This window comes from Varanus komodoensis, unplaced genomic scaffold (genome assembly GCF_004798865.1).
Source record: "Varanus komodoensis strain SLA01 unplaced genomic scaffold, ASM479886v1 scaffold15, whole genome shotgun sequence".
In the NCBI taxonomy this organism is placed as follows: Eukaryota; Metazoa; Chordata; class Lepidosauria; order Squamata; family Varanidae; genus Varanus; species Varanus komodoensis.
The window spans coordinates 3,615,319-3,637,133 of NW_025335440.1; the positions used below are offsets into that span (position 1 = coordinate 3,615,319).

Below are 21,815 nucleotides of genomic sequence, written 5' to 3' on the forward strand. Positions count from 1 at the left end.
GCCACAGAACCTCAAAGAGCCGGACCGGGACCCCTGGAGCACGCTGGCCAGAGTTTCCTCACCACTAATCTAAGGGGTGTCCAGACTGCCTGACCGCAGCTCTGCAGGGCTTCCTGTGGGGAGCTTGTCCAGGGGCAAGGGCCAGACCGATGGTCCTTTTTTCCCTTCAGTGAACCCTCTGCCCGGCCGCTGAACTGCAGCCCCTTCCCTCACTGCAAACTCACCGGTGGTGTTGTTGGGATTTTTGCAGGTGCCGCGTGGTGGTCCTCTGCCCCCGATGGATGGCAGGATGAGCATCCCATGTGCCTGGTTATGACACCATGAAGAGCTATCATGGGGGGCGCAGCCAATCACGGGAACACCCCTGCCACTGCGTGCCAGAGGCCTGCGACCAGCCGATGGAATTCGCCCACCACAGCCAGGAACCTCGCCAGCCATACCTCCTCAGCCCCAGTGAGCCCTGTTCCTTGGACCGCTACTGCCCATCCCGGAGCTCCGCTGAGCCCCTGCTCAGCCTAACGGAGCCCCTCTCCACCACCAGCAGCAGCAGCACCTTCCCTAGAATGCACCACATGCTGCAGCAGCACGACTCCTGCGACGAGTGCATGGCGGCAGCCCACCCCTCTGGCAAGATCAACCGGCTGCCCCCAACGCTCCTCGACCAGTTCGAGAAGCAGCTGCCCCTGCACCACGAGGGCTTCCATACCCTGCAGTACCAGCGGGCCAGCAGCGCGGAGCAGCCGCGCAGCGAGAGCCCCAGCCGCATCCGGCACCTTGTCCACTCGGTCCAGAAGCTCTTCGCCAAGTCGCACTCCCTGGAGGCGCCCTCCAAGCGGGAGTACAACGGCACCAAGATGGATGGCCGGGGAGGGGAGGCCGGGTACCACCACCACCACCCGCACCACCACCACCGCCAGTCCCGCCACGGCAAGCGCAGCAAAAGCAAAGACCGCAAGCCAGACTCCTCCTCTTCCTCGTCTCGCCACCGGAACAAGATGATGGGCTGGTGGAGCTCAGACGACAATTTGGATAGTGACAGCAGCTACATGATGTCCGGGAGGCAGCATGCCGTGGACCAAGCCACCCAGTACTGCGCGGACACCCCAGAAAGTGCCTTCAGAGACTTGACCTTGAAGAGCCTGAAGAGCGGAGGTGGGGAAGGAAAGTGCCTGGCCTGTGCTGGGATGTCCATGTCCCTGGATGGCCAGACCCTCAAGAGGAGCTCCTGGCACACCATGACAGTCAGCCAAGCACGGGAGGCCTACCCCAGCTCAGGAGGGGGCTCGGAGAAGGCCTTGATGCTCCAAGAGGCCAAGGTCAAGGACCGGTCCTACCATTACCTTCAGGTAAGAGGTCCCACTTTAGAATTCTGGACCAAATTTGCAGGGAAACACTTGGGGGTCACACGCCTGTGGTGAGTGGGGCCAAAGACAAAGAAGGCGGAACCAAAGGTAAAAGGGATGGGCCAAGAATCCCAGCTCGGAACTCATCGTGCCAATAGTTATGCCCCAGCAGTGCCATTTCAACCTTTAAGAATAGGATAAAATGTCACAAAAACTGGAAAAACTCGGGAGTGACCCTTGTGATAGGGAGGGTCAGGTGTCATCTATCTGGGCATCCCTGTAGGGCTGGACTGGGAGCCCAGAAGAGCTAGTTTTGACCCTGAGCCTGATGGGCTGCACCACCAGTTCCAACGGGACAGTTCCCTGACTCAAACCAGTTAAAGGATTCAGTTCCACAACTGCAAGTTAGTTTTCTAGAGGATTGAAATAATGGGGCATACTGGGAATAAGTCCCTTCCCACTGGCCAGATGCAGTGTGAAGGAGCGAAGTTTTCTGGCAGCTCAGCTGATCTTGCCGAGGCCCGCCCTGGAGATGGGGCCTCGTTCAGAAGTTCTCCCACAGCTCCTTCCCACTGGTTCAGAAAGCTGCCGCCCTTTGCAGATTTGCTCTGCATTGCCTTTGCTCTCCTCCATGTTTCCATGATGCACTGCAGCCATTCCCCTTGATGTTGGTGATTAGAGAAATGTCAAGAGCATAATAGCCTCTCCTGACAGAAAAGCACAAAGCGAGCGAGCGAGCGAGCGAGCGAGCGAGGCAGCTGTTGAGTTTAAAAGGCCCAAGATCTCTGAAGAGCTGGCTGTGTCTGCTTCCCAAGGTGCAGAGGCACCTCCAAGTGCCTTATCGCTTGCTCGAATAATGCCCAAACAAATCATTAGGAAAGCTGCCTTCTTTGTCTCAGGCCTGATCAATGGTCTCCTTAATGACGAGGAAGCCATGGCCAGGGCAAGAGAGAAGATGTGTGCTGGGGGCGGGTGGTCACACGAAGACTTGTCTCCCTGGAAAGGGGAGAAAGAAAACCTCGAGGGACCAAGTATGCAAGGTGGGGAAACAGCCACACAACTGAGCCTGGGCTGCAAGGGCCTTCCCATAAGAGGGGGAACCTGAGGCCAAATTGCAGAACATCCTTCCCCAACAGTCCGGGAGTGAAGTCCAACACATCTGGATGTCATCAGGTTGAGAAATGTTCTCGTGGATCATGCCTGAGACCATAGCTTATATCCACTGCTAGTCTAACCTGCGTTCTGTTCATTTAAATGGGTCTACTCTTGGTAGGACTAACATTGGGAGCTAGCCAGTGCCATGTAGGTACATGTGACAACTGAGTAACTTGTTCCTTTTGAGCTCAGCAGACTTTCGGCATATTTGCAATCCAATGGCTGAGAGCAGGCTGAGTTGGGGGGGCAGGAGGCAGCTTCTGTGAAATGGCTTGAAAGATTTCTGCAAATGTTGAGCCAAGAACTGCACACCTCTAGTGTAATTTGTGTGCATTTGCAGAAAGCAGGGCTGACTCACTGGATTTTGGATATTCTTATTGTTCTCACTGTAGAACTTAACATGGAAGTATCCACCTCTCTATATATCAGTATACACTCTGTCCTGGCTACTTTGAATTTTGCAGTTGTGTGTTTTAGATTTGTGCAAAACTGGGGTCTAGATTTGACCCTGGACCTGAAATCCTATGAAGCTGCCTTAAGCCATCGATCTTTGGCAACAGTTGTCTAAATTTCCAGTCTAGAGCTTCTCCATTCCATCACTGGGCCATTTATTTGAAGGTGGCTTGGCAGCTTCTTGGCTATTGGGATCAGCTGGCACCACAGTTCCTCCCCTGCTGGACCCACCACTGAGGCCTGCCCTTGCCTCCTTTAATATCCCCCCACCCCCAAGGTGGACGGACCAAGTTAATTTTAATTCCCCACAATGCCCCTGGTGTTGTATAACCCTGGGCCATTGTGGGAAATCCAAGTGGCAGCCTTCAGTCACCTGAAAGTGATGTTTCCATCTGCATCACTGCTGAGTAAGCCCTCCGGCATCCAACAGCAGAGGAGGGACTCCACCAGAAAGACTTTACCACGTTCTCCTTCTAACCCAGAGCAGGTCTTGGGCCGTGGGCATGCAAAGAACTTGCTCCGCCCGTGTTATTTGATGGTGAAGCCAAGAGGAGTCCATGTCAGGTTGATGGAAGAGCATTGACTCAACTGCATAGTGCTTTGCAGCTATGCCACTTCTCAAGCTTGGATTGCTAAGCTTTTAAAATTGAGGCTAGACTAAGTGGCTCAATTTATATACCAATTATATTGATTATATATAGATTATATTTCAAAATACTCAGTTCAAAAGGACACAAAAGCAGTCATTTTAATCAGCAATGAAAACAGACATTGTTGTAAAAAACAAAATGAAACAGTGCCCAAATATAGATGACATTCCAGACCAACATCTGGACAGCTGCACCTAGTAGTTTCATTTGGGAGTCAATGTGCTTCTGAGAGGAGGTAGAACACTGGGAACCACAGTCCAAAGACCAGAGGGCAGACCAGGGATCTCCCAGCACAGCCTTCTGGTTCTATCTTCTGGGATGGAGCAGAGCCACTGAAGTAGATCATCGCCTAGCCCTTTCCTGCAGAATCCCCCACCTCCACCCCAAGGACAGCATGATCGATTACACCCAAAGAGTCTGGAATGTCTGGGAAGCTCAAGACAGGCTCATCCCTGGAACAGGTCATCTCCTGGGGCAGGCCATCCACCAAGGCCACCGGGACCATTTCTGACAGCCAACTTGACCAAAAGCCCATCAGGAATGGATTTGAATAATTATCTAAATGAGAAACACTGTAAGAAAAGTGTATCAATTAAACCCACAAGTCCATGGAGTAAAACAGGGTTTCTCTCTGACAGAGCAGCTTTTAGGGGGTTGCACATTTACCTATGGAGAAAAACCTCAGAATCATGAACCTTTTGGTTTTCCTTCTGTAATTTTACACACATTTAGTCTATAAACTAATTTTGACAATCTGCATGTTTTCAGAAGTGCAAATTTAGAAACATAGAACATAGAAGCACAGAAAGAGGGCGAGTTAGAAGGGGGCTCCCAGGCTATCTAGTCTGACCTCTGGCTCCAGCTGGGTCCACTCATGACATGCCCACCATGTGCATGTCTAGCCTGTCCTTGAACACCCTCACCGATGGGGCCTCAATGACCTCTCGTGGAAGCCCATTCCACACCCTCGGGGTCTTTTGCACAAATCCATACAGCTGCACAGAATCTGATTCTGTCAATGAGCGAGTGATGGAATAGAGTCTGCATTTCCCTGGTCCTGAGGTTTAGTTGCTGGCAGAAATAGTTGTGAACTAAAATATGATTAGAAGTTTGGGCTTTTTGGGCCCTGCCCCTTCAGACTGTGGCCCTGCCCACTTCTGGAATGTGGCTTCCAAGAGCACCTCTGAACTGGAACCCAGCCCTTTCTAGCTCCTCAGAGTGACGATGGCTGTCCAGAGTGTTTGCCAGCCAGCAAGACGCGCGGTGCCGCGTTGCACTTGCTCCCGCTGGGCCTACTAGAAAAGCTCCTGGAGGCATCGCTTTCCTGCAGGACGCACCAACATGCCCCCACTTTCGACCCAGCAATCTGATCAGCAATGGCCATATTTTAATTTCCCACAATGCCTCAGGCACGGCATCATTTTAGGTCATGGGTCCTAAAACTATGGCCCAGGGGCCAGATCCGGCCAGCCATGCCCATTTGGACCCGCCACGCGCGCACCCATGTGCGTGCCCACCACTGCCCACCTCGCCCCAGGGTGCGCAGGGAGGCAGTGATTTGCTCACCCGGAGAAAACGATGATCTCCAAGCGAGCAAGCCGCTGCCTTGTGCGCCCGCCTCGCCTCGCCTCGCCTCCCCTCGCGCCCCGCCCCTGCCCCAGCCCGCACCCACCTTTCCGGCCCGCACCCAGCACTGGCCCCTGGTGGAAAACTTCGAGGACCCCTGCTTTAGACCCCTGTGGGAAATGAAAATGGCCACCGCCTGGCAGTGACTACTGTGTACCGGCATTGTGCACCAACACCAGGCAAGCCCCACAAGGTCCCATGGCAGAGGAGGCAGATCATCAGAACTGGGCTGCTAAGCGTCCCGTCATACATGGACGAAGAGAGCTGAAGATAGCTGTCTCTGCTGAGTGGAGCCAGTCCCTCTTTAAAATTACCTGTTTTGTACTTTGAAGAGACTCAGAGCATGTTTCTTTTGTCTAAGTCATTAACTTGAATTGCCTTGTTGTTGTTATTTGCTGCTAAGTCATCTGTGACTCACAGCAACCCTATGAATGAATGTTTAGTGCTTGCAAATTCAAGGCTGTGGCTTCCTTTATTGTCCTTCTTTTATTTGGCCTTCCTTTTCTTCTTCTGCCTTTGACTTTCCCTAACATGATTGTATTCTACAAAAAGTTCTGCCTTCTTATGATGTGTCCAAAGTACAAGCTTCAGTTTCATCATTTTTGCTTCCAGGCCAAGTTTTGACTTGATTTGCTCTAGGAGCCACTTGTTTGTCTTTCTGCAGTCCAGGGTATTTGCAAAGCTCCCCCCCCCACCCCCATGTTTCAAATGCATCAATTTTCTCCTGTCAGGTTGATTCACTGTCTAGCTTTCACACCCACACATAATCTTCAAGAATGCAATAGTGTGGATAATCTTGGTCCAGGTCTCCAATGAAACATTTTTACACTGCGTGATCTTTTCTATTTCCTTCCTTGCTGTCCTTCCAAGTCTTAGTCTTCTTCCAGTTTCTTGGCTGCAGTATCCTGTTGAATTGGTAATTGAATCCAGAGATGCAAATCTTTCACCATTTCAATTTCTTCATTGCTGACATTGAAGTTCTATGATCCTTCTGTAGTCATGATCTGCTGCTGTCCTGCTTTAGCACTTTCTTCTGTCTTTCATCAGGAGACATTTCAGTTCACTGCTGCTTGGCCCACTTTGCAAGCAATATAGGACCATCCACATACCTTAAATTATTGATGCATCTTCCACCAATGTTCACTCCTCCTTCCTCTGAGCATAATGCAGCTTTCTTTATCTGTTCTGCATGCATTTTGGATAGATAGGGAGCTAAAATGCACCTTTGTCTGACACCTTTGCCTATGGGTACCCATCCTGTCCTAACAGGAATTTCTGCCCACAATACAAGTGATATATACATAAGGACAATCAAGCGCTGAGGCACACCCATTTCTTTTAGGACCATCCACAGCTTCTCACAATCCACACAGTCAAAAGATTGCTGTAGCATAGAAAGCATAGACTGATCTTCTGGAACTTTTGGGGGCACTCCAGCAGTCAACATATATTTGCAATATGATCTCAAGTTCCTCTTCCTTTTCAGAACCCAATTTGAACATCAGGCTTTACTCACTCCATATAGGATTAAATTCTCTGTTGCAACACTTTGAGGCTCGCTTTGCTTGCATGGGAAATTGGTATAATGGTCCTACAGTTGCTGCACTCTGCTGCATCTCTTGATTAGAATGTATATCGAATGTTTCCAGTCTGTGTGCCATTGCTTTGTTTTCCATATTTATTGACATATCCATGTTACAATCTGGACAGATTCGCTCTCTGCAGCTTGGAATAGTTCTCTTGGTACCCTGTTTAATCTGGGTGCTTTATTCCTTCCATGTGATTTCAGAGCAGCTTCACTTCACTTTCTAATATAGCAGACTCTTCCACACAGGATCCCTCTTCAAAGGAATCTGTCATCTTTTTATTTCTTCCGTTTACTTCTTATGTATATTGTACTCTTTATTTTATCTTGGTAAGATGGTCTGTTCCCTTATTGGTCTTTCAGCATTCCTAATCTAGGTTTGAATTTTGCTTTGATTTCTTGGGTCTTCTGGAAGAGGTCTCTTGTTTTTCATCTTTTGTTTTTCTCTCCTATTTCTTTACACTTACCATTGTAATAGGGTTTTTGTCTGTATGTGATAGTCACTGAAATTCCGCATTCAGGATTCTGACCCTATTTCTATCACCATTTGCTTCTCACCTGTCCTTAGCAATTTTGAGTATTTCTTCTGTTATCTAGCTAAGCATTTTTTTTGCTATTGCCTCCAGAATTGTCTTTTTACATTCTTTCCTATTAATATATCTGGTTTCAGTCCACAGTTCTTCTGGTTCAGTCAATTTATTATTTTATTTAGCAAACTTCTATGCCGCCTCATTTGCCAAAGCCTCGGGGCGGCTCACAACAATAAATAAATAAATACACAATTAACCATATAAAACAGTATAATTGGAGACATCCTGGCCTAAAATATAAAATCAATAAATAATATTAACAATTAAAATGATGTTTAAATAAAAAGGTCTTGGTCTGGCGCCAAAAAGCAAATAATGATGGCACCAGGCAGACCTCTCGGGGTAGCGCATTCCATAGATTGGGCGCTACCGCAGAGAAAGCCCTCCTCCGGGTACTCACCCTCCTAAAGTCTTTCATGGAGGGCTCCCGGAGAAGGGCCTCTGCCACCAATCTCAAGGGGCGGGAGGGCAGATATGGACACAAGTGCTCCTTTAGGTAACGAGGACCCAAGCCGTTAAGAGCTTTATAGGTGATAACCAGCACCTTGAATTGGTCCTGGACTTCAGTGGGGAGCCAGTGAAGCTGATGGAGGACTGGAGTTATGTGAGCACAATGCCCAGTCCCCATCAGCAACCTGGCAGCTCTGTTTTGCACCAATTGAAGTATCCGGACTGTCTTCAAGGGCAGCCCCATGTAGAGCACGTTACAGAGGTCTAGTCAGTAAGTTACCAATGTTTGTGTCACCGTCGCCAGGCAGTCTTTCTCCAGGTAGGAACGCAGCTGGTGAATCAGCCGAAGCTGAAAGAAAGCGTTCCTCACCACCGCTGATACTTGAGCTTCCAGCAAAAGCTCTGGATCGAGGAGCACTCCCAAGCTGCGGACCTTGTCCTTCAGAGGGAGTGCAACCCCATTCAGGACAAGGTCAAGGTCCCCTTTCCTGAAGCCCGATCCGCCAACCAAAAAGACCTCCATCTTGTCTGGATTGAGCTTCAGTTTGTTGGCCCTCATCCAGCCCATTACCTCGGCCAGGCGCCAGTTCAGTACAGCCACTGCCTCACCTGGATTGGTGGAAAACGAGAGGTAGAGCTGGGTATCATCAGCGTACTGATGATTCCTCAGCCCACACCTCCTAATGACCTCTCCCAGCGGTTTCATGTAGATGTTAAATAGCAAAGGGGACAAAATGGATCCCTGTGGTACTCCATGGCATAACTGCCATGGCACAGAGCCATAGTCCCCCAGCATCACCTTCTGGAATCGGCCGTTGAGATAGGAGCGGAACCACTGCAAAGCAGTGCCTCCAACTCCCAATCCTGCTAACCTATCCAGAAGGATACCATGGTTGATGGTATCGAAAGCTTCTGAGAGGTCCAGGAGAACCAACAGGGACGCACTCCCCCTGTCTCTCTCCCTTCACAGGTCACCATACAGGGCGACCAAGGCAGATTCAGTACTGTACCTGGGTCTGAAGCTGGACTGAAATGGGTCCAGATAATCAGTTTCATCCAAGAGTGCTTGGAGTTGTCCCACCACCACCCGCTCCAACACCTTGCCCAAAAACGGGATGTTGGCCACTGGTCTATAATTAGTGGCCATCTCTGGATCCAGGGAAGCCTTCTTCAGGACTGGTCGGACTACCGCCTCCTTTAAAGGGACAGGTACCCAGCAGTCCCTCAGAGAGGTGTTAACCACTTCCAGGATCCAGGTTCCTATCCCATGCTTGGCGTTGTTAATTGGCCAAGATGGGCAAGGATCCAATAGGCAAGTGGCGGGATGTACTCATCCAAGCACCTTGTCCACATCATCGGGCCGCAATAACTGAAACTCATCCATCAATTTTGGACCAGACGGCGACATTGGTATCTCCCCAGAAGCCTCTGAGTCACTAGTGGAGTCCAGCTTGTGATGAATCTGAGCAATTTTCTCCCTAAAATGCTTGGCAAAATCATCACAGCGGGCCTTTGAGGGTGGTACAGGATCTTTCTTTGGACTAGGATGAATCAGCCCTTGTACCACCCAAAAAAGCTCCACCAGACGGCATTGGGAGGAGGCAATGGAAACGGAGAAGAATTTCTTTTTCGCCACCCTCACCACCACAGCATAGGCCCAATAATGGGCTCTTAAGTGTGTTTGGTCAGATTCATCCCGTGATTTCCTCCACCTACGCTCTAGACGTCTTCCAACCCGCTTCATCGCCCGCAATTCAGGTGTACACCAAGGGGAAGAGTGGGCTCTGCCCGGTGGGAGAGGACACTTGGGAGCAATCGTGTCAATAGCCCTGGTCATTTCCCCATTCCATAGTACGACCAGAGCATCGACAGGAGCACCAGTCTTGTCAACCAGAAACTCCCCCAGGGTCTTCAGGAATCCGTCTGGATCCATCCGGCTCCGGGGGCGGACCCACACAATCGGGTTCACACTCTTACAGAAGGAAAGGTTGCTCTCAAGCACAAGGAAGTGATCTGACCATGACAGGGGTGTCAGACACAAATTCCTCACCCTCTGACCACCCTCTTCCTGCCCCGTCGAGAAAACCAGGTCCAGAGTGTGTCCACGTTCATGGGTCAGGCCTATGACATGTTAAGACAGCCCCATGGCCACCATGGAGGCCATGAAGTCCTGAGCCACCCCAGTCAGAACAGTCTCGGCATGGAGTTTGGTCCCCCAGGACCAACATCCTGGGAGTCCTCAACACCAGGTCTGAGACGATCTCCATCAGCTCAGTCAGGGAGTCTGTTAGGTAGAAGGGTGCACCAACAGAATCCCCAATCTGTCTCAGTCGCCCAACACCAAGTAGAGGCACTCTAGCCCTGGCCTCAAGGAGACTGGAAGCCCCGTGAGGGAGATGGAGGCTCAGAAAACCAAAGCAACCCCCCCTCCCCTCCAGGCGTGGACGGTGCTGAACTAGATACCCGGGTGGGCACATTTGAGAGAGGGCAACATCCCCCCCTCCCGCCCAGGTCTCTTTTATGCAAGCCAGGTTGGCCTCCTCTTCCACAATCAGGTCGTGGATGAGGGATGATTTGTTGTGGACCGACCTGGCATTAAGCAGCAGCACCGTCAGGCCTGAGGGGCGGTTGACAAGACTACCTGGAACCCTCTGGCTGGGGGTAGAACCAGAAGGAGGGACGGGTGTCAGTCATCTATCCCTCCTTCTTCTATGTGGACATGTTAAACCCCCTCCGCTGTAACGTCCATTGCCCAAAACCACCCCAATGGTGGCACCCACATGCTCCCCAGGGAACCCAACCATCGACATGGTCAGGAACGAATCCATAAAAACAAGTTAAAATACAATGAAAACGTTAAAACAATATAAAAAGTCCCCGTCTACCCACAATATGAAGTTCCACCCACTGAAAGAATCCCTCGCCAGCCCAGCCCCTGCACAGCCACGAACGGTCACAAATGGCGCAATCGCCCTTTGGCTGCCAGCCCGAGGCTGCTGGCCCCGGCCGCATCTGGCGAGTTAAGCTGGCGCCCGCCCCCGCCCCCCGCCCCCAATCTGGCACTGCTCTCACCGACGCCGGCAGGGGGGTGCAAGGACAAATGCGGGGAACTCACTCGCCAGCAAGATGGCGGCGCCCTCCTCAATGGCAGCGATGGCCCTGGTGTCCTCCAGCCCCAGGATGGTCCCCCGGACCCGACGGTGCACCTCAGGTCTTCCTCGGCAGCGTCATCATCGGCAGCAGTGGCAGAGCAGCAGGTGTTCCAGGGAGGGAGGGGGCTCAGATCAGCTCCATCCCTAGTCACGTCCGGCGAGTTAAGCCGGCCCCCACCCCCACGCCCTGCCCCCAGTCCGGCATTGCTCTCACTGACTCCAGCACGGGGGGTGCAAGGATGGACCCGGGGAACTCGCCGGCTGGCAAGATGGCAGCGCCCTCCTCAACGGCGGCGGTGGCCCTGGTGTCCTCCAGCCCCGGGATGGTCCAGCGGTGGATGCGGGAGCGGCGTCAGCTGCCCCCTGGGCCCAGTGGTGCACCTCAGGTCTTCCTCGGCGGCGGGTGGTGGCAGCAGCGGCAGCGTGGCAGGTGTTCCAGGGAGGGAGAGGGCGCAGATCAATTGACTTCAGAGACGCAAATCCATTCTTTAGGTGGGCTTTGAATTCCTTGGGAATGTTGTTTTGGTTTTGGCCATGCCCACAGTTTCCTTCTGGCAGTGAGTGTACAGATTCTCCATTTCCCACTTCCAGTTGCATAGTCTATTTGACTTCTGTATTGGCCATGTATGTAGTTGTGTGATCGATTGCTTGATGTACGCATTTGTGATAAACAGATAGCAGCTTCACAGGCTCCTTTGAATTGTCCTCCTTCTTTGTTCTCACACAATATTGCATTCTGCTCTGTTTCCTACCTTTGCATTCTAGTCACCTACAATTAACAGCATGCCTTGGTGTGTTATCAATTTCCTCTTGAAGGCCTATATAAAATTTTTCGATTTCATCTTCAGCTTTTGTTGTTAGAGTGTATACTTGAATTATAGTTATGTTGATAGGTCTTCAAGAATGTTGATTGATATTATTCAGTAGGATGTTGCATTACAACCCCTCACTGCCTGTGCTGCATCTTCCCTCAGTTTTAGAGCTGCTCCATTTCTTCCGAGTTTGTCATTTCCAGAATTAAAAAACTTTGCGTTCTTGTCTGACTGAAAATGTCCATTGTAGTCCATTTAGTTTGTTCACACCAAGTACTACAATATTTGACCATTCCATTTCTGGCTTTACAATTTCTAGCTTGCCTTAGTTTGTGCTTCTCACATTCCAAGTTCCAATTGTATGCATTGCACAGCACCAGGTATCCCTTTTGCCTCTGTGCGTCCCAACTGCTAGACTTCCTTTTGTGTCATTAGTGACAGCACTGTTTGTACTTGTCCTTTGCTCTTCCCCAGTAACTAGTCGAGTGCCTTCCTGCACTATCCCTTGTTTCATTTTGGATTGTTTCATCACAGGGTTTACAAGGTAGGGAGAGTCGGAAATGGTTTTCATTGCCTTCTTCTGCCCTGAACTCACCAGTTAGCTTGAGTGTCACTGCCTTTGTCTGTGGGGAATCCCCCTTGAATCTGGCCTTCAACTACCTCTGCTGCCCTTTGGGATTTTCTCTGCCCCATCACCATTGGAAGGATCAGTTCTCTTCTGCTGATGGGGCTGTTACTCCTTGATTGGTGGACACCTCTCCCTCTCTGCTTTGACTATTTCACCTTGATTGGTTCTGCAAGGAGACCAGCCTGTGAGAACCTGGCCTTCTGGCTGCATTGCTCTTTGCTTCTCTGACACTCTCAGACCCCCTCACCAAATAGAAGTGTACACCCAAGAGCAGATTAAGTCATGCACCCCAGACGGGGGTGCATTGCTACCGATGCCGCCATTTAGGGTTCAGTCTTCCTCCTTCAGGATCTAGAAGCAAAGTATCTGAAGGAGCAGCAGGGCGAAAACGTATTGGGCACATCCACAGGTTAGCGCATGCCTGTGTGTGCCCAAAAAGTGTTCCTTCCCTGTCCTTCCAGATGGTACATCAGCTTTGGCCACCCCAGAGGGCTATTGACCTTGTCAGCTGGGGATGATAGCAACCGTAGTTCAAAACTTCTGGAGCTGGGCAAGTCTGCAGTAAGACTTGCTGGACTGGGTTGGATTGCTGCCACACTGTAATGAGAACAGCCAGTCCCACTATGCACATGATTCCATGGTATGTATGCATTTTAAGGTAATATTTATGGCCTGTTTGCTAACATAATTCTGTTCCTGAAGCCAATGCAGAACAAGCTGTTGCAAAATAAATGGATACTGTATACAGCAAGCGGAGAAGAGCCTTCGGAATGTCTGATTTTTTGGCATTGGGGTTTGCTTAGACAGTGATTCTTGGCATGAGGCAAGTAGGAGTTTTATGAGCACACAGAAGCACCTGTCAGCTCTTGCGGGGCCTGTGAATAATGCAGGCAGGAAATCAGCACGCATGAGAGGGGTGCTTTGCCCTTCTCCTGCTGGCCAGCTCCACCCTGCAAATGCCCAGGCCCAGGCCAGAGGCTGCCTGCAGAGAGATCTGGGGAAATATGGAAGGAGGGCCTCTTTGAGAATCGCGGGAAGGGCTCGGCAACCCTTCCTGCATGCAGATCTTCTCCTTCAAGTGTCTCCCACCAGCTTGTTTTCACCTGCAGCGGTATTGCTCCCAGTCTTGCAGTTTTACTGAAGGGAGCCCATAAAAATGGAATTAGGTGTGTGCAGGGGAGAACGAGTGGGAATGCAGGCGCTCTCCTCTCCTCCGCGCACGGGTTCCCCTGCGAACTCTGTCGGGCTAATTCTCCTTTGCAAAGGCCACGCACCGCACTCCGGGCTCGATCTCTTTGTTCTTGAAGGAACTAGTCAAAGGGGCAGGTTTGCATGGGAGGATCCACCAGCCATTCCTGCAGCCTGAAATGGTCGCAACCCCCCAGCATCCTCCAGGGTGCCCCAGACGGCCATGCCACTGGCTCCTGCCCCCTCTTGGCGCTCATTTGGTGGCTTCCCCACTTTGGGGCAGCTTTCCCTCCAGTCTCACACCCCTCCTAAGGCTTGTGGGCCAGTAAGAGCATTCAGTTACAACAGGCTGCTACTGGGGAGAAACTGGCCTTACCCTTGCGGCTTTGGGCCTGCTCCTTTCGCCTTCTGCCCGCCTACATGGAAATATGGCCCCCGCCATTTCCCTGAAGTGCTCAAAATGCAAGCAGGTCAACATGGAGAGCTCTTTTCCACTGGACAATTATTGCTTCCATTCTCAGCCCCTGGTTCCAGAATAGGAGTGGATGCAGGGCTAGGAAAGAGAAGCAGGATTAAAATGACCCCTGGAAAGTCCGTGCACAGGGGAATATTGAGGGTGGAACCAAGGGCTAAACACCCCTCCAGGCGGCTAAGGTGGTGCCTCCTGAGGCATTGGGGTGCCTCATCCATTTCAGCTGCTCTTCTGGGCTTGATGGGAACTGTCTGTGGTGCTGAACTCCAGCCCAGAATATGTTCACAATTGTGGAGCACCATGGATAGCTCCTATCAAGTTCCTAATAAAAGCTGCAGTGGATAAGGAGCCCCACTGGCAGAGGCATCACCAGCTTCCACCGCTGCCGAGTCTCCCCTTCAATCCCTGCCCTGTACTGAGGATATGCGTTACGCAGCAAACAACAGGATGGGAGTCCTGTGGTCTCTCAGCTGCATGCTCCCTTGGCCGCTCTCCCAAGACCAGGTTGTGGCTTGCTTTGAACATTGTCATGCAGCCCCGCTGCCCTTGGTTTCCTCTTGCATCAGGTCCTCCAGGCTTGCTCCTTAACATGCACCTCACAGACCTTTGCAGTGGTCCCTGACCTGCCTGCCTCCTGCCGTCCTTCTCTCCAGCCCACCCCGCACAGCATGCACCTGTAAGGCCACGTTTCAAGGAATGCAGTGGCAGCATCTCCCCTCCCTCGCCTCTCCCAGTTTTCTGTGTAAAATCATGGCAAGGACTTGTTTAAAAATAAATGTAATTTTAAGAGAAGCAACCAACAGACACCAGCATCTTCTCTTGGGAAGGTACAAGGGACTCATAATCTCAGCTGCTGGTTGATGAGCTGTGACTGAAAAACGTGCACACTGGTCATGCTTCCGCTCTGCCTGTACCTGGGTTGCTCATCTCAGGGGACCACTCTTGGGTTGCATGACAGTTAGCGGAAATGGCACAATGGTGTTTAATGGACCTGTCTTCTGACCATCTAACACAGACAGGACTTCTCCTTCACCAGCCCTGGAAGCCCATGTGCCAGTCACAACAACCCACCATGGGGATAAGGTGGGTTGCTTCTGGTGGAAACAACTCATGGTGCACTTGACAGGTGATTGGACTCACTGTGGGTTTTGCACAGGCAGCCTTGCCTTCCCATAGGTTTGTTGGGGGAACCTGCACTAGAACCAGCTTGCCTCTCCTCCCCTGCTGTGACAACAAGTCAATTTTGGCCTGCTGGAGCTTTTTTTACACCAGAAAGTACAAAATCCAGTTTGACAGCTTTCACAGGCTCCAGGTTAATAGAGCCCTTCCAAAATGCCCAAGTGTCAGTGGATGGAACATAGTATTAATAGAAGTATTACTGGCATAACGGCAGGACTGCAATTGCATGAGTGGAAGACCACAGACCCTTGGTTGGGGGGAAGGTGTCACAGTGCAGTAGCTACGATGACCTTTGGCTTCTCTTGACAGCTGTCAAAAACTGCTGTCAAGGAAAAAGAAAGGTACAAGTGATCTCAGTGAGATTTATGCCCACTTCACGGTGAAATCCCCCCCACAGCACCCCCACCAGCATGAGAGTCCCAGAGTGATGCGCTGTTTGCACTTTCCCCCAAGACTGCAGCTGCTTGAGAAAGTGTCTCCCACCCCCTTTTCTCTGACAGCCAGCTGACAAAATGCTGGGTCCGCTTTAAAAGGGTGTTTTGACAGTCAGTGGGTGGCATATGGCTGTATATGTCCCAGTCAAAGGGGTGGGGAGGAGGGGTAGAGTGTGGATTTGCACTTGCCTGTGCACTACAGTCTTAGGGAAAAGTGTAAGCGGTGCCTCCCCCCAACGGCCTTCATGGGAAAAGGAGAGGCTCCCACCATGAAGGGAATACAGATCCCACCACCCCATTTTCAGGGCCTAAGATCACGCATGCCTTCACTTGCTCTTGACAGTGTGCTCTTTGACCGTTCTCGAGGGAAACTGTGGGGATGGGGAACCTATTTAGACTCCCTTGGGGTCAATGTCCATGGATGGTACTGGCTACTTTTTGGAAGCCGGTACCCCACACACGTTGCCCACCAGGGGGCCCCCATTCCTGCACTCACACAATGGCAGCCCTGAGCTGTTGAACAAGTTGGCTAAAACACAAAGATAATTTACACATTGTGCATCCCATACTGTGACTGAATTGAGAAGAGAGGAAAGCTGCATGCCATTGGGCTTGCTGAGCTGAATTCAGTCCTCCCGGGTTCTGCTGCCTGTCAAAAGAGGCCATGTGATAGTTCACCATCTGGCAGTCCGCAATTCTAGGCTAGAGGGTTTCCCTCATTTGGGGATGGGTCACAAGCTCCTCAGGGTTCATTCATGTGCATAGAGACCACTGTTCCCCAATCCAGCATTTCCAAATGGTTCAGATCATAACTCCCATCATCCCTCACTAAAATGAGAGCTGGGATCATGTTAAATATAGAACCATGTGGCACAAAAGTTAAGAGTGTGTGTCGGAGGCAACCTGGGTTCTAGTCCCCACTCAGCCATGGAACCAGCTGGGTGACTTTGGGCCAGTCACAGACTCTCAGCCCAGCCTACCTCACAGGAATGTTGTTGTGACAATAAGATGGCAAATTATGTAAGCTGCCTTGAGTTCTCTAAAAAAAGGAAAAGGTGGAATATGAAGCTATTTTGATAGACAGATGTGAGCCTTCTGGCATCCATTTCAGAGCTGCAACTCTGGAAAAGGAGGGCAGGAACTGATGCGGGAGATACAGCCAGATCCACTGTCAGAGCCCCAGACTGAAGGCTCCAGTTACTGTCTTGAGACAGGTACCGGCCTGGGGCAACACAGAGGAGAGATCCCTCTTTGTTACTCAGGAGCAAGGATGCCCCCTCTCCGGCAGCCTGGAAATGCTTGAAAAGGAGAGCCTTCCCCTTGTGCTTCCAACCAAACCCCTCTCTGCTCCCTGCTGGGACACACACACAACCATTGACCCCACCTTGTCTACAGGCATTAAACCCTTGGAGACCTCGCCAGCCAGGCCATTCCATGCTGGGGTTGTTCTTTTCCAATTAAAAGCTAATTAACTCTTCTCGCTCTCCCGTTCTGTTTTTCCTGGGGGAAGGAGAGATTGAATGACACTTAGTTCATTGCTCATCCAGAGTTGGGGGGCAGGAGGGGGTGCCGGGATAGGAAGACTCCACCTCTCCAGTCCCCATTCAGACTCTCCCCATCACAGCCCCGGTCCATCGCCCAGTCCAGCAGGGACACAAGAGGGGCAAGACGAGGGTGAAAAGCACTCTTCAGCTTTGCCTCTGAGAAGACACAGAAGCTGCTGCATCTGTGCAGGCCTTCTGCTCTCGGGAAGAGGTTTTGCCACCCCCTGGATACCCCGAGGGATGCCAGCCCGCCACCGCAGCATGGTAAGAACATTGGAGGGACAAGCCAGTGTCACCAGCCTCGGGCACAGCTCCAGTCCTGGGTAAGAGTAGCCAGGACTCAGCTGCCAGGGGAGCGGTGGGGCTGAGATTCCAGGTACTCTGAGGCACAAGGCACAGTGGAGGGACTTCCACTGGGTGGGGGGCAGTGCCCCAGAATGGGGAAAGGCTGAGCATACCCAGAGGAGCCTGTACTGAAGAGGAACAGGAATGGAGCTCTCTTGAGGGATCCTTCATTTGCAGGCCAGATTGGTTGAGTTACTGCAGCCTCTGACAAGCTGGTGCCAGCAGGTGTGTTGGAGTACTTGTGCCTGGATCTCAATGGCTCCCACCTTTGTGAAGGGACCGAGAATAAGGGACCTGCCAGGGAAGGGACAGATCCCACTAGCCAAAGTTCTGAACTGATTGCCTGCAGGAGGCTTTTAAATCACACTGACATTAAGCCAAGGGCTGCAGCTGGCTCACCTCTGGAGGGCAGGTGCAGAACGTGAGTTTCAGGGACCCGATCCAGGCTGCCTGGGGTCCCAGTCTGACTCTTCAAGGTTCCCAGGACACAATACACGTTGCCCTTGTGCCCACCCGCTCCAAGACGTCTGAGTAGCTGGTTCTTTCCTAGCTTTTGTGCAATTTCTTCCCGCTCCTAAAAGGTTGAAATGCTTCTCTGAAGGCTTAATTACTGGCAGTGAGAGCTTTAAGCTACAAAAGGGAGCTGCTTTTTGCCACGCCCCTTTCTCTGTGGCCCACCCAGAAAGGAGTTCAGCCCTCATCTGAAAAGCAGTTCAGTGCTTATGCTGCAGAAATTACCTTAATCCAGAGGCGGGATCTCCCACGGACTGTTCCACCAACTCCAGCAGATCTGGCGCACGTGCTGCCCAAAGGCTCTTCTTCCTCCAGGTACCACAGGATGACTGGGGAGGATACCCAGCATCCGGGAAGGATGGTGAGATACCCTGTCGGCGGATGCGGAGTGGCAGTTACATCAAGGCCATGGGAGATGATGACAGCGGGGACTCGGATACCAGCACCAAGGTGTCCCCAAAGGGGGTGACCCGGCGTGATGGGTACCGCCGTTCCTCCAGTGTAGACCAGGCCAGAACCAAGTAAGAAACTAAGAAAAGAGTTGCTCAGAACTCACTGGAACAGTGCTTAGGGAAAGGGACAAAAATGGACTAGTTGTGTTTTGTTTTGTTTTGTTTTGTTTTGTTTTGTTTTGTTTTGTTTTGTTTTGAGGGCTGCACTCAATAAGTGGGGGGTCTCTTATGATGAAGGTAAGTGGGAGCCCACAGGGTATGTGGGATGGTCGGGGGTGACTGAGCAATGCAAATAGGGCCAGGCTTGAGCTGCAGGACCTTGGACAGCTCCAGAAGACCAATGGCTTCCGTGAGCTCTGGCACTCCACCAAGACCTTTTATCCCTCTTGGACCAAACTAGCACCTTGCAGACACCTCTCCCTTCCTGATGGTGGAGACTCTTGAAGAAGCAGGCCTCTGTCCTGGAGCCTAACTCTTCATCCTTTCACAGACAGCTCCCGCCTTGTGTGTTGCCTGCACAGGGGTGCAATTAGACCCTGGAAGTAAAGGTTCTAGTCCCTGGGAGGGAAGTCTGCATAGGCAGGTGCTGCATTCCGTGGTCCTGGTCCCAGCAGCTCTGCTGCATGAGGCTCCAGGTGGCAGGGCTGGGAGGCCTGCCACTTCTTAACTCACATCACTCATCTTCCTGATCCAGCTGGTTTTCTTTCTGTATGCCAGAGCCCGCCCACTGCTTAGGATCAGAGCCATGCCATAGGGTCTAGTTGCATCCAAGAGCCACCCACCCATCTCTCTCTCTCTAGAATCTTGGCGGCAAAGACTATGGCCTCTTGGATGGAGGCTGAGAGTTTGCAAAGGCTTGTTTACTTAGAGGGAAAGGGGGCCAGTAAGGGAAAATGTGGTGGAGGAGACTTTCCCAACTCGGCACCCTCCAGATGTTTTGGGCTGCAGTTTCCAGCATTCCTGGCCATGGGCTATGCTAGTTGGAGCTGAACTCCAAAACATCTAAAGGGTACAAGGTCAGGAAAAGCGGTGATAGAATACAACATGTTTCCATGTCATGCCTCAAGTGGCTGAGGAGTTGTTTTCTCCCTCTTTCAGAATATCAGAGCCCAATGGGGGCATCCCATGTGGCTGAATGGTAGGAGCTGGACGACATGTCACAGGAAGCAGCTCTTCATATCATGGATAGTTCAGCCATGGACATCCATGAAACACTGGGATGGCCACCAGCTTGCATGACTTTAAAAGGGGATTTTACAGATTCGTGGAGGTGGATAAGCCTAACAAGAGCTACTAGCAGTCTCAGCCGTGGGGAAATGGAGGCTCTTGGGTCAACAGGGTGCCTCATCCATTGCCGCTTTTATCTGGAGCTTCATGGCGCTGAACTGCATTCCAAAATATGTTCGACTCCATGGAGCACCCTGCCGAATGGCTATGTATTATCTCCACGTTGCCTCCGGGTGCCAGTTTCTAGGAAAGAGAAACCAGGGTCCTTTCATTCCTAAAGACCAAGTGAATCAACCCACCTCATGTCCATCTGTTGTGCTCACATCGTGCTTTGGGATCTGTTCAGAAGCCTTTCTTCCCCATGTCTCTCATTAGGTTTGCAAGTAGACACTATTCTGACTCATATATCTGTAACTGTCCCAGCTGCTGCACATCACCCCGAATCCGGCAACGGGGACAAGGGTATGGACGCTCCTTCACCACTGGGCAGGTGAGGTGCTTCGGTCTTTAGCTGCTGCATTGCAGAAGGGGGACAGGACCCAGGATGTGGGGGTGGGGGTGGGGGTGCAGGTGGGATGTGACTCCCAGAGCAATCACTTCATGCATCTCTAAAGGTGAAAGTTGAAAGCTCACCTGAATCTCCACCTGGGGATTTTTCTCTTGAGAGTGGTGCAGGTGTGGAAAGAAAAGAGAGCACATCATGGGGAAACAAAGGGAAAGACTGCTTTTTCTCTCTCTCTTTGGTGGACTTTGCTTGCGTATCTTTGTCCCTGCAGAGTGCTTGTAGATGATGTACTTGAGTGCAAAAATCGCCATTCCTCCTCCGCTCATCCAGGAGACTTAGTGCTGCGGGGGGGGGGGGCGGCAGGGGAGCATTCCCCCTCCTTTGTGAAGCATGGAGTGAGCAGTGCTACTGCCACCATAGAGCTAAGAAAACATAGAACAGCATTAAGGCCTTGCATCTGAGACCAAACTGAAAAGGCACATCTGGACACTGGGCCATGGTGCAAATCAGAAACTTGCTTTACCCACACCTTTTTATCGTGCAAGTCCTTTACAGCAGTTGGCATGGCTGAATGCAATCAGGCACTTGAAATGTGTCAGCTGAGCAGCACAGAGATGGAGATGCCTTGATAACTAATGGTTAGCCTGGCGCATGGCCTTCGCACACCCTCCCCACAATTGGCGGATTTCTCCTTGATTCCCCATGCTTTGCTTTCACAGAGAACCTATGCTCATTTCTATGTGCCTTTTAAGGGTTGTACAGAGCTGCCAACTCTTGGAAAGGCCTCCTGCACCCAATTTATTCAGACTAGAGCAAAGACTCAGCCTGAAATTATTCCCAGGAGTCCTGACTGTCCTTTGGTGCTAATGGGATATATTCTTAATTTCATTATCAGTCAGGGAGTGTTCTTCATTCTGACTGGGGAGGGAAGAGTTAATTCTCCCCTGATGTCCCATTCCCCACTTCCTGCAATGCAATTAAGCTGTGGGGGGAGGGGACACATTTTCCATTGGTTTGGAATGATCTTGGGTAAGGTGCAAATTAACTGAAGAATTTGTTTTATTTGACATTATTTGGACAAGCAATGAATTGGCTGGGCTGGCCTCCTATCAAATCTAAATGCATCCTAGTCATTATCTGTGCACCTGGATGTATACAGCCAAATCCGCATCTACCGATGGTAAGATGTTTTGTTTCATGTGAGCTTTTTGAGCAGCTGAAATGGAATTTCGAAGACTCCAGAACCCAAATTCATTTCTCCGGGTTCGTCTGCACTTTCTCCTGCTATTGCTAGACCTGCAACAAGGCAGGAAGTGGGGAAGTGAGATGCAAAGCACAGAAAACATTGGTTCACTGGAAGCTACATTGTCTTAACATACTTCTGACAAAAAACTCCCACTAAAAAGTGTGACACGGGTTCAAATTGTGTGCACACAACTCACTACCAGATTTTTCTTCAACCTGGCGCCCTCTAGAGGTGTTGGCCTCCAATTCCCATCATTCCCAGTCAGC

At 51.1% G+C, this 21,815-nt stretch overlaps 1 protein-coding gene across 1 annotated transcript in view; it reads left to right on the forward strand.

The window, feature by feature from the left end:
* Positions 1-320: 320 nt before the first annotated feature.
* The window catches only part of DLGAP3 (DLG associated protein 3), a 45,120-nt gene continuing 23,625 nt past the window's right edge, over positions 321-21,815 (forward strand). The window contains exons 1-3 of the mRNA XM_044424998.1: positions 321-1,346; positions 18,435-18,640; positions 20,174-20,288. Coding sequence (XP_044280933.1) covers positions 321-1,346; positions 18,435-18,640; positions 20,174-20,288 — 1,347 coding nt within the window. The remainder of the gene's footprint in view (positions 1,347-18,434; positions 18,641-20,173; positions 20,289-21,815) is intronic.